The 12456-nt window shown below is 41.6% G+C and overlaps 1 protein-coding gene across 1 annotated transcript in view; it reads right to left on the minus strand.

Annotated features, from left to right (window-relative positions):
• The window catches only part of LOC140923863 (proteasome activator complex subunit 4-like), a 35726-nt gene that overhangs the window by 2670 nt on the left and 20600 nt on the right, over positions 1-12456 (minus strand). The window contains exons 32-50 of the mRNA XM_073373874.1: positions 11806-11901; positions 10714-10883; positions 10012-10065; positions 9158-9287; positions 8778-8859; positions 8383-8443; positions 7488-7586; positions 7059-7128; positions 6493-6618; positions 5705-5782; positions 4966-5145; positions 4643-4734; positions 4261-4392; positions 3877-4130; positions 3280-3356; positions 3009-3065; positions 2141-2212; positions 1341-1496; positions 437-511 (exon numbers count right to left, since the gene is read on the minus strand). Coding sequence (XP_073229975.1) covers positions 437-511; positions 1341-1496; positions 2141-2212; positions 3009-3065; positions 3280-3356; positions 3877-4130; positions 4261-4392; positions 4643-4734; positions 4966-5145; positions 5705-5782; positions 6493-6618; positions 7059-7128; positions 7488-7586; positions 8383-8443; positions 8778-8859; positions 9158-9287; positions 10012-10065; positions 10714-10883; positions 11806-11901 — 2061 coding nt within the window. The remainder of the gene's footprint in view (positions 1-436; positions 512-1340; positions 1497-2140; positions 2213-3008; positions 3066-3279; positions 3357-3876; positions 4131-4260; positions 4393-4642; positions 4735-4965; positions 5146-5704; positions 5783-6492; positions 6619-7058; positions 7129-7487; positions 7587-8382; positions 8444-8777; positions 8860-9157; positions 9288-10011; positions 10066-10713; positions 10884-11805; positions 11902-12456) is intronic.

Raw genomic sequence — 12456 nt, forward strand, 5'->3', positions numbered from 1 at the left:
TTCCAAAGCCCAGGATTCCAGATTTTACAAGCAAAAATTTCCCAGATTCTGTATTCCGAAAGCAAGAAGTCTTGGATTCCGGAATCCGAATTCCCTTACATGGGTCGAAAAAAAATTAAAGTAACCAATCAGGGCTAAGTTGTTCGAAATCTTGATAACGCTATCCACTGGATGGATAACGCAGTTGATAACGCAATCGGTTTCACTAATACTCATCCATTGGATAGGGATTTATCCGTTGGATAGCCATATCCAACGTTTGAACAACCGGGGCCAGTAGGGTAGATCTGACAAGCGATTTCCCAGCTAAAAGACAACGCTGAGGATACAAACTTGAGAGTAACCGCATTTATCTCGGTACGTAAATCATCAAAATGAATAGTCTATACTACGAGGAAAGGCACATCGGGAAATGTGCAACCACGTCCATTCACACCTGAAGTATGTCGTCCAGCTGAAGAAATCCATAATGAACGAGACCACTGAATGTGACGGCTGCCATTTCTCGAACCTGCCAAAGAGAGAAAAAATGTCAAATTAAGCTTGAAGAGTAGTACTGGATAGTCTCCACTGCATAAGAAACGGCGGAAAAAGTAAAACTACCCGTTAGCGCCCAGGAATTGTCGTACTATCGGGTTTCAGCTGAAGGCGGGACTCAAATGTAATTCTCAGGCATGTCAATATTATAAATAGCAGCATGATTAGAGAGTGTCACTGCTGGATTTCAACCACAGAGAAAGGTACTGCTTAGTATCTTTCATTTGAACGGTCACAGTTTAGGATTTCATCGACAGACTCGAAAGTTAGAACCACCTTGTACAGCATAATAAACAGTACCACAGGAAAGTACTGCTCAGTAGCTTTCATTTGAATGGTCACACTTTAGGATTTCATCCACAGACTCAAAAGTTAGAACCACCTTGTACAGCATAATAAACAGTACCACAGGAAAGTACTGCTCAGTAGCTTTCATTTGAATGGTCACACTTTAGGATTTCATCCACAGACTCAAAAGTTAGAACCACCTTGTACAGCATAATAAACAGTACCACAGGAAGGTACTGCTCAGTAGCTTTCATTTGCATCGTCACACGTATCATCCACAGACTTAAAAGAACGTTAGAGCCACCTTTTAAAGCATAATGAGCGGCACAAGAGAAAAATACTGCTCAGTAGCTTTCATTTGAATGATCACACCATAGAATCTTATCCATGAACTCAAAAGTTAGAACCACCTTTTACAGCATAATAAACAGCATACCAGAAAAGCACTGTTCAGAAGCTTTCATTTGAATGGCCACAATTTCAGCTGATTTCATGTACAGCACAATAAACAATACCTCTAGCTGCTCGTCTTCTAAAAGACTCAGCACCATTTCTTTCACGTCCTGAATGTGCTGCGGAGTACTGGTAATTGCAAACAGGTTGGCAAAGATCATGACTTGTAGATACTCCAATACACTTCGCCTTGGATGCCACAGGGCATTACTAGCCAGCTACAATAAAACAATCACACTTCTGTAATGAACAGAACCTAGTGAGTAAACCTGACATTAGCTCCCGCGAGTCTCTTATAGCTAAGTGGTAGAGCACCTGGACTGGTAACCAGAGGGTCAAAGGTTTGCCGGACTACTGTTGGGACAACTTGTGTTTTATTCCTTGGGTCACTAAGTGAATACCAATTTTCATTTTGATATGAATCACAGATCGCATATGGCTTCAAGCTTGGTAGACAGGCCAACTCCGCCCCCCCGCCCCCCGCCCCCCCCCCCCCCCCCCGCCGTGTTTTATCGGCAACCAACAAAAAATGGGGTGACTATTTGTTGTTGTTTTTTTTGGTATTTTAATTTGTTGCATAACGGCTGTTTAAGGGTAATCCCTTACTAAGAGTTTCGGTTACTTTGTGATGCCACAAAACTAAAGTTTATAGTTGGAGAGATTAATGTACTTTTTGTGTTTTACTAAATGTTAAACGCAGTTATTCATATAAGATTACTCCTATTGTATCGTTTGTTTTATTTTCCTTCAACGAAATCGCCGAACTAGGGGAATTAAGTCCAATTATCGCCTGGTTAAAGATCAAGGACGGAGAATAAAACCGAACCTTACACCAGTAAAATAAACATGACAATGAACCTACTTGCTTGACAGTCTGTAGTGCCAGCGGTACCATGCTCAAAGGTAGCTCTGTTTGGGATATGTAAGCAATAGTCTGCCAAGAAAAGGGAAAAAACATGGAGCAATTAAGGTTTCTGGGAAACTGCCCACCTACCCCTCCCCTAAGCCATCATTTAGGCCTGGGTTTGAGACTCTATTCTAGCAACATTCGGCGCATGCTCAACAAAGGTCTTACTCGATTCATGTAGAGTCTTTCTAGAATTCGCCAAAATCAACCAAGCGAAAGAAAGATTCTGATAGCAGGGTGGTATTAGGGACTCTAAGATCCAACGACGCGACGGCAACGAGAACGTCGCATAAAAAGTGAATTTGCGTTCTTTTAGTCTTTACAGGGATTATTCCTACCCACTTACTTTGTCAAATATAGGCGAACCCTCCTAAAGCTGAATTTCAAATTATCATATTCAAGCTCAGAAAGACAAATAAAATTTCGTCGTTGCTTGTTTACGTCCTCCTTAAAACGCGAAATGAGGCATTTTCACGTCGAAGTTGTGCAAAAACAGAAAAGAAATGTACAAAAAAGCGTGATGCACGTGCAAAGTTGTTGTTTTGCTCATTAAACTTTTGTTTTTTCTTTGACGTTCTCTTTGCCGTCTGCGCGTTGGATCTTAAAGTCCCTATTAAGCGACAGACGCGTCCAAGACGGTCTTTTACGACGCATTTTGCAGTGTCTAGATATCGTATGAAACACTACTTTTTGTGTTTAAATTATTACGTCAGGACCAGATTATGGAAGTCACCCCATACGGTAAAAATATCATGAAATTACTACTAATGAAGAAACACGTTCCAGTGCAAAAACAGGGTTGCAGTAAAGTTTCTATACATACTCTGTGACAGTAGTGTTGAAGCTCAGGATCGTCTTCTTGCGAGTCAAATAGTATAATCTGAAAAAAAAGGTGTGTTTAGGAGTTGGTTTAATTGCGTTCTTACGTCCATACGGGAGTGAAACATTGGATGTTATTTGGCAAAACCAACCTGGCTTCACCCTTATTTATCGCCCATCCCCGGTGGCGAATTGAGAGTCATTCCGTACCGTTTAAACAACGGCGTTTTTCCACCATATAGGAGGGCGAATTGACTTTTATAACATGTACTTACCACAGGCAAAAGATCGAAGAATTCCTCTGGACAACTATGAAGGGTACGAACGGCATGGGATAAAAGCCAGTTCGTCACTACAACAAAAAAGACAAAAACGGACACCTAGATTTAGTCGATATCATTCACCAGGCAGGCATTAGAGACCTTCAAATTCTAAGACGAGGTCGACTACAAGAACGAGATTTTCTCAACACCAAGTGGCGCGTACGCGTGAAATAGCTTTATTTTGGCGGGAAAACGTGGTAGCCGCCGTCACTCTACTCCGGTTTTTTTCGAGAATGTCGTAGTGGCGGGAACAAGTTATCAAATGTTAGACGTTTTATCATTTTGCAAACGAGAGAGGGCTTAAAATCCTTCAATAAAGACAACCGTGTTTATTTTTTCTGTTGGAAAAAAGTACGATGGAGCTTTCCAGGGTTTACATTTTTTAAAGAATATGCGAAGAAAACTTAAAATTGAATCTCTTTTCGTCCTCGAATCTAAAGGTGTCTATCGTTCTCGATTCTCTATACGGCAACTCAGGTGGAGCAATGGTTCAGTGTTGTAGCCTGCTATTTTGATTCAGGGAACTACAGAGAACAACCTTCTACTTACTTGTCTTTAAGCGCTTGATAGCCTCCTTTCTCTCATCGCTCTCACGAGACCCATCCTTCACTTCCTCCCTATCCAAACGTTCCTCATTTTCTGTGCTGACGTCACTTCGGCCCATGATCTCCTTTTCTCGTGCCAGTTCCTGCAGCCCTGTCAACTGAGGAAGTACTTTGCTGACAAACTCCTTCCGGTTTGGAGATTGCGTCTGTGTGCAGTTCGGCAAGTTGAGGTCATACATCAACGCGCTACAAAGTACGCTACAAAAGATGAAAAAAAAAATGCTTACGTGTCTGATCCACACAATTGACTATTAGGGTCGCTACAGCACGGAATAAATAAGATTGTCTGGATGTCCTGTATGGAGATTCAAATAATCTCGGTACATACCTTCCTAGCCGATCGCGTACGTTTTTGTAAGGATGGTTTAGATGGGACTCGATGACGCCCAGTAACCGGTGAAGCAGCTCAGGAACTCTCCATTCTTGTTGACAGAGCGCTCCTTGAATGAAATACAGACGACTGAAAAGAAACAAAGCCATGAACATAGGCATCAGTAATTGCAACCGAAGACCCTTCTATTACCACAGGCCACCCAGGACTCAACTCTCACTGAACTGGAAACTTTCCTAAAACTGACACATAGAGTTTGTCCGTGCTGTTTTTCAGTTCGACTCTTTGATAACATCCTGCACACATTCAGTTCTGGTACAAGCGATTTCCAAATTTAAAAAAAAAAACAGTAGATCGTAGCAGTCTAAACTCTTCTCACCTCGAATCAGAAAACGAGCCACGTTGATCGTCCAAAGGTTCTTCTAACAGCATTTCTAGGAAACGATGGATGCGCCGGGGATCACGACTCTCCTACAAAAGAAATGAAATCTAATTTTTTTGCAACGAGAAAGAAACTGGACCGTGTTTACTTTCGCAAAGACTTCTGGGACTGTTACTAGAGCCATGGAAAAAATTGCCCAATAACCGAGCGGCGCGTCCCCGGGAACGATCCCAGAAGGCCTTGCGGGACAAATTTCGGGCCCATTTCCCTTCTCAATTTTAACGTGGCGAATACCATACGGTTACAAAACAGCTTCTCACCACAGCGGTTGCCATACACGTGCCCCAGTCCTCTAACGTCTCCACGTTCACAGCCAAGAGGGCCTTTCTTAGCAGTGGTAAGAGAAAATCCCACAGATTTTCAACCTTTTCGTAACTCCAGTGTTTGCATCCACGGATGACAGCGGCGATTATTTCCACAGCACATCTTTGACTGCTCTCCTGAAAAATTAAAACAACAATGGACGATAAAATATTAGTTTTCATTCAGATGGTCTCCTTCCAATCTCGTTCCCAGCGTCCACTGTTACTCCCGAAAAGGGGAACAAGTAGGAGTGGAACCTGGGAACGAGGTTGGTCACCTCCGCCGAGGTGAAATCCGAGAGGTTGCTACGTTTTTAAACAACAGCAACAGCAACAAAAAACCCCTATTTAACACCGACCTCATACCGTAAAATTTCGAAAATAAGCCCCTCCATGTATAAGCCCCTTCAAATATAAGCCCCCCAAACTCGTAACGTAGAAAACCCTCCGTTAAATCGCCCCTCCAAATATCTTATACTCGGAAATTGCCCTCAAATACAAAGAAAATACGGTAAATTTCCTTCCATTTATAAGGTTAGCCCAATCGATTTTGAAACGCAAATTTCCCTCCGTAGATAAGCCCCTCCAAAAATAAGCCCTTCAAAAAGGGCCTTTCAGAAATATAAGCCCCGGGGCTTATTTTCGGAATTTTACGGTAACTGACCATTCATGAGATGTTAAGTCAACTTAAGCTTACCTGGGCATCTATACAAAGACGTTCAAGATGGGGCTTGAGTAGATCCAAAAACGTGTCGTCGAAGTTTCTGAAAAGACCCTGCAAAGAAAGATATATGGTAAATAATGGTAGTCGTCAGAATTTCTTACCCGTGTCAGATGAGATTGCTAATTGATACACAACACGACTGGACCAGCATGAAGTGAAGATATTAGGAATGATCAAGCAAAAAGTAGACGGGAAGAGAGTACCGAAGTGATGACGTCATAAAAATGAAATTTGTGAAATTATGGGATTTGTTAAGATATTCTGGAAGAACAACGTCCAAGACGCCTACTCGCCAAAAATTAGCAATTCGGGGCAAATTGTCTCTGAGATATTAGCCCAGTTATGCTGTGACGATTCCATACAAATCCTTCTAAATTTGGCTTGGTTCATAAGATTAGCAACCAGGCAAGATTTAGAAGGATTTGTATGGAGTCATCGGAGCATAACTGGGCTAATATCTCAGAGACAATCTGCCCCAAATTGCTAATTTTTGGCGAGTAGGCGTCTTGGACGTTGTTCTTTCAGAATAGCTTAACAAATCCCATAATTTCACAAATTTCATTTTCTATGACGTCACACTTCGGTACTCTAGTACCAGTGGCGGATACTGACCTTCAGGTAGGATGGGGGGGCGGGGTCTCCTTCGGCCCTTCGAGCCTCAGTTTGGTCTAAAAATAAGGGGGGCTCTCCTTGATCCGCCACTGAGGACGACTGCAGAGCATTTTGTTCACCTTATCATAACACAAACAAAATCACATTACCTTAAAAAGTACAAATCGATGCACATTGAATTTGTCTCTGCCCTTTCTATCTTCCAAGGACAGAAACGCAATGAATTTTGACGTGAATTCTTCTTGACTGAAAGCATCGTAAATTGGTTGTTCTTCCTGAAAAGAATTTACCAAAAACAAAATACTATGGCAAAAGTTAAAACATTTGTAAACAGGCGGACGTCCTTCCTCTAAGGAGATTAGAACTCCTTGGTATATGCATTCTGCAAAAGTTACGCCAGTCTTGTAAACGTATATTAACTTATGAGTTTATGGCCTTCGTGCAGACAAGAACTATCGTGAAAAAAAATCTCCAGAATGCACAAATTCGTAAACGAAAACATCTCTTTCTCGTGTTGAATATTACGCCTTCCTTAGGGGTTTAGAGAGTAGAGATTTTAGAGGGGGATGGCGGAGGGGGAAGTTTCTCTCCCTTCACTGTCTCCCCTTTTCGCTTCTATTCGTATTTCTAGGCTATTCTCATGTGCACGGCAGCTGTTCAAACGTTTCTATGTTTTCGAACTCGTGTGCACACTGCCAAAAGATCAAATTCTTACCTCTGAAAGTTGATCACGTGTTCGACCTAGAGGAGGCTGTTGGTCTACTGGCGCATAGGTCAGCAGTTTCCTATATAAATGAGAAAGAAGGGCATGTAATGCTCCGCGAGCTATCCACCAGGTTGTAAACTGCCCATACTTCTGAAGCCACCAAGTGCTTACAAATCTCTTTTTTAAGGGCCTTTGAGAACACCAGATCAATTTAAGTTTCTGGTAAACTGCCCACCTACCCCTCCCCAAGGCAAACATTTTGCCCTAAGTGAGAAGTGAGTGTTAATGTTGACTTAAGGGAGGGGTGGGTGAGAAAACCTGTTTAAATGCAGATAATCCTTAGCATCAGCCTCGACTAATTTTATCACAGAGAACATAGAAATGATCGATTATATCGAAAGAAAAAACAATCGTCCGCTTTTCACTTTTGTTGCTTACTTTGGCCAAGTGTAGTAACCCCAGTGTGTTTTGTCGATGAAGACACAGCTCTCCCATTCTTTTTTATTCTTTGGGACATTGCTTGAGGAGTAATGCAACCTGGAAGAATCAACAAAACATGCTCAGTTCTAATAATCAAAGATCGTGATGAGACACCTATGAAGATGATGATGATGGTGATTATGATGGTGATGATGATGATGGTAGTGGTGGTCGTGGTGGGGGTGATGATAATGATGATAATGATGGTGGGGGTGGTGGTGGTGATGATGATGATAATGGTGGCGGTAGTGGTGGTGGTGGGGTGGTGGTGATGATGATGATGGTGGTGGTGGGGGGTAGAGGTGGTGATGATGATGATAATAGTGGTGGTGGTGGTGGTGGTGGGGGTGATGGCGATGATGATGATGGTGGTGGTGGGGGGTAGAGGTGGTGATGATGATGATAATGGTGGTGGTAGTGGTGGTAGTGGTGGTGGTGGTGGTGATGGTGGTGGGGGTGGGGGTGGTGGTGGTGATGATGATGATGGTAGTGGTGGTGGTGGTGGTGGTGGTGGTGGTGATGATGATGATAATTAGGGCGTTCCACAAGTTGCTCGGCAACTTTTTGGTAGCTTCTCGTATTTCGAGCAACCTTTTTCGTTCCGAATACTTTTGCAGCCAGTGATGGTGATAATGGTGACGATGGTGGCCATGATGATGATGATGATGACGATGATTATGATCACAACGACGACAATATCTAATTATTTAAAAGCAACTGAGGGGAAATTCGTGAGAATGGGGACGAGATCATCTGGAAGAGTTTAATTAAAACCTATTTAAAAAAAAAAACAAATTATCTAGACGTTTGTTAAAGGAAATGTACGAAATCAGACGTGTCGTGAGCACCTTACCATCTATTATCCTCCCGATCTCCACGCTCGATGACTGTTGAGGTAGGTTCTGGTAGGCCAGCTTTAAACACAAAAATTAAAGCATCAACAGCGACTCAAAAGAAACCACGAGAGAGCAAAAAGGCGCATAAGGGCGTTAAGGAATAGATATGCTCTATGTTTATTTCATTTTCGTTCTTTCCAGTTACGGAATTAGTTATACAGTCCAAAATCACCCAAAATGCCTAGTTTTCGTGATCACATCATGAGATAGGTTTTCCCTAAAGGACGTTTACTAGGAAATTCCGAAAACTCATTTTGGTATTTTAAATAGGTGGTGGATGTTTAGAGCGGGTCGCGTACAAGAGGTGATTTCACATGCATCGCATTATTATCAATGTTTATGCCAACCTTACCAACAGAGTATGGGTTAACAGCTATTTTGACGTGTGGTCGCTTCTGCTGTTTGAGAATCGCTCCAACGGCATCTATTGCCACCTAAAACGGACGAAAAATATTGTATGTAAAATAATAATTTTAAAACGATAAAGCTTAAGTAGATTTTGAAGTCGAATCATGTAAGGGAATCGAAGACAGTCCAAGACAGTCTTGGATTCTGGCTTCTACACTGTGGATTTCTGATTCCGGATTCCAATCGTTAGAGGGAATCCAGAATTCTTGAGCTGTTTTCCGGATTCCAAAGCCCAGGATTCCAAATTCCACAACAAAAATATATTAGCTGGATTTCACAAGCCGGCATTTCCCATACAATGTGCGAGTTAAGCGTCGCACTTACCTTTCGAATTGCCAAGGCATCGTGATTGAGAAATTTTACGCAGAGTTTCACAGCACTGGCCGGCAGTGGAACATCATAACGAATCAATAATTTCACAAAATTAAAGCAAATTTGAAGATAACGCCAACGTCTGAAACGGAAACAACAGAGAATAGTTTCGATTACATTATAAATAAACAAGAGTAGATTATTAGTACGCGTTGACAAGAAAAACAAGTAGCTGTCTGGAGTGCCTTACTTTGAAATAATATTGGAGAGCGGTCATACACTTCTGGGAAACTGCCCAGATACCCCTCGCCTAAGCCAACATTAACACTTACTTCTCACTTGGGGCAAAATGTTGGCTTAGAGGAGGAGAAGGTGGGCAGATTCCTCGAAAAGTATAATGATACTTAGGCTAATGGGGTTGGGTTCGTAAAGGGCAGAAAGTCACACAAATGCAACTTGACTGAAAAGTGTGTTGCTGATGCTTTCAGTCACAGAGTCAATACGGAGGACAAGAAGAATAGTTCTAACGTTTGAGCCTGGACGAAATCCTACGGTGTGACAATTCCAATGAAAGCTACTGAGCAGTACTTTCATGTGGTACTGTTTATTATGCTGTACAACGTGGTTCCACCTTGTGAGTCTGTGGATGAAATCCTAAGTGTCTTCCATTTAAATAAGAGCGACTGAGCAGTATTTTCCTGTGGTGCTGTTTATTGTGCAGCATCACGTAATTCTAAATATTGAGTCTATGAACTAAATCCTGTGGCTTGACCAATTAAATGAAACTGCTTCAACTTTATGGAACTGTATGGGTATTTTGTTGCTATAAGCTATGAGTAAATGCTTGGAATAACGCTGCAACTTACAGACTATCGGTGTCCAGCAAATTAATTAATGTGCTCACTAGCTGTTGGAAATTTCTGCAAAGAAAGAGCTTTTATTAGAGACACGAATACAATGAACGCAGTCCTGTTTCACAAGGATATTAGCTTCAAATGGTCTCGTAAATTTGTTAAAAATACCAATTACACGTCCTTATCGCAATGGAACTTATCCTTAGAAATAGCTTACAAATGACAAGATCAGCACTTCATGTGATGTCAAACAAATATGGCTCCAAAGCATATATCAAATGTTACAGAGAAAAAAAGGAACTTTGAAAAACTGTTAGGCTAGAAGGTTCTCCAAAACCACAATTGCGATCCGTCTCAATCTCGTTACCATCTGCCCATCTGTAACTTCTTTTGTATAGGCTGTCTTATTTACAACATGTTTTAATGTTTTGAGCAGTTATTTTTATGTTTTCCTCATTTGGTTTTGAATTTTGGCAAATTTTGTGACACAGGCCCTTTCATGTTTTTAAAATTCGCGTCTTAAGACACGAGAAGGAAACTGGGGCGAGTCAACTTTTGCAAAGACTTCTGGGACTGTTACTAAGGACAATGAGAAAAATATTAGCCAATAGCTGATCGGCGCGTTTCCAGGAACGATCCCAGAAACAATTGCGCCACGCATTTCGGCTCCAGGGCCTCTTCTCGTTTTCTAAAGTGGCGAATTTCTGTTGATACCTGAGATTAGTTTCGCGGGTGTTATTCCAAACTTCTACGCTCTCTTTGATTTGAAGCTCGCTTGGAAGAGGCGAGTCTGATGCACTGAGAGGTTGTTTTAGGCAGGTGCGTGGTTCTGGTCCAGTTGAAGTTAAAAGCATCTTAGCTTGTTCAACTGCTGCATCGGTCACCTTGAAAAAAAAAAAACAGCTAAGGCTTACTTTGCTATGTAAAGGTGATTCAAACTTTTGAGTCTGTGGATGAAATCCTCAAGTGTGACCATTCAAATGAAAGCTACTGAGCAGTACTTTCATGTGGTACTGTTTATTATGCTGTACAAGGTGGTTCTAACTTTTGAGTCTGTGGATGAAATCCTAAAGTGTGACCATTGAAATGAAAGCTACTTTAATAGCAGTACTTTCCTGTGGTACTGTTTATTATGCTGTACAAGGTGGTTCTAACTTTTGAGTCTGTGGATGAATTCCTAAAGTGTGACCATTCAAATGAAAGCTACTGAGCAGTACTTTCATGTGGTACTGTTTATTATGCTGTACAAGGTGGTTCTAACTTTTGAGTCTATGGATGAATTCCTAAAGTGTGACCATTCAAATGAAAGCTACTGAGCAGTACTTTCCTGTGGTACTGTTTATTATGCTGTACAAGGTGGTTCTAACTTTTGAGTCTGTGGATAAAATCCTTAAGGCGTAAACACTTCCAGGAATTGCTATGGTGAAGTGCTGTTTGTTATATTGTGGAACAATAAATGATAACGACCGTAATGAGAACTGGACCTTCTCCTTTTAACATGTTAAACGGGAAATGAAATCCTATAATGCTTTTCTTAAATACTGTTATTTTTAAGTTAGATTGAGGGTGTTCTAGGTAGCAATCTGCATAACCGGGGTTATTTTTTCGCGTTTTTTAGAACAGCGAAGGCAAGCGCGAAGCCAGCGTGGAGAGCCAGCGCCTTTCTCCGTCGCGCGTGTCTGGCGCTCCTCGCTCGCTTCGCGCTTGCGTTTGCTCCCTTGAAAAACGCGAAAAAGTAACCCCTGTTATGCAGGCTATTCAGGTAGTAAAGATGCGAATGACTACTTTAAAAGGCTGTTAACTTACCACTCTGCTTATAGCCACTGTGTCGTACTTTTTCACCATTTTTTCTGCAAGCATGGTGGTCAGAGTAATAATAGAAGGTTTTTCAGAATGATCAGCCTAAAAACAAAGACCATGTCAATGCGTAAATTCCCACTACTTATCCCTTACTATTACCAACGTGCCAGTTGAGAGAAATGGGTTGTTGATAATCTCTTGTCAGGTTTTCTAGCCTTACTTTGGTCTTTGACTGGTATCTTTAAGCAACTTAAGTGTTATTGCATCAAAAGGTGGCTTAATGAAACTAAAACTGTCGTAAATCAAACATTGCACTTCAATTAACAGCAAAAATTGCTATTCTGACGGTCAATACATCAGAGACCTTTAGATTCTAATACGAGTACGACTAAGAGAACGAGATTTTCTCAATACTAAGTAGTGCGCGCACGTGAACCATCGTCATTTTGGCGGGAAAATGTGCTAGCTGTCGTCATTCTACTAAGAGTTGTAGCGAGAATTTATAAAATAACTAAGATAGTACGTGCGCTCTGATTGGCCGAGAGCAGTGTTTGCATGAGAGTATGTAAACATGGTTGTGGCGTCAAGTTGTTTGGCTTTTCGCGCGCTAACTGACGCAAGCACAAACTTTGAAAAAGTTTTCGAGTTCAAAACTCG

The sequence above is a fragment of the Porites lutea genome, chromosome 14 (genome assembly GCF_958299795.1).
Source record: "Porites lutea chromosome 14, jaPorLute2.1, whole genome shotgun sequence".
Classification (NCBI taxonomy): Eukaryota; Metazoa; Cnidaria; class Anthozoa; order Scleractinia; family Poritidae; genus Porites; species Porites lutea.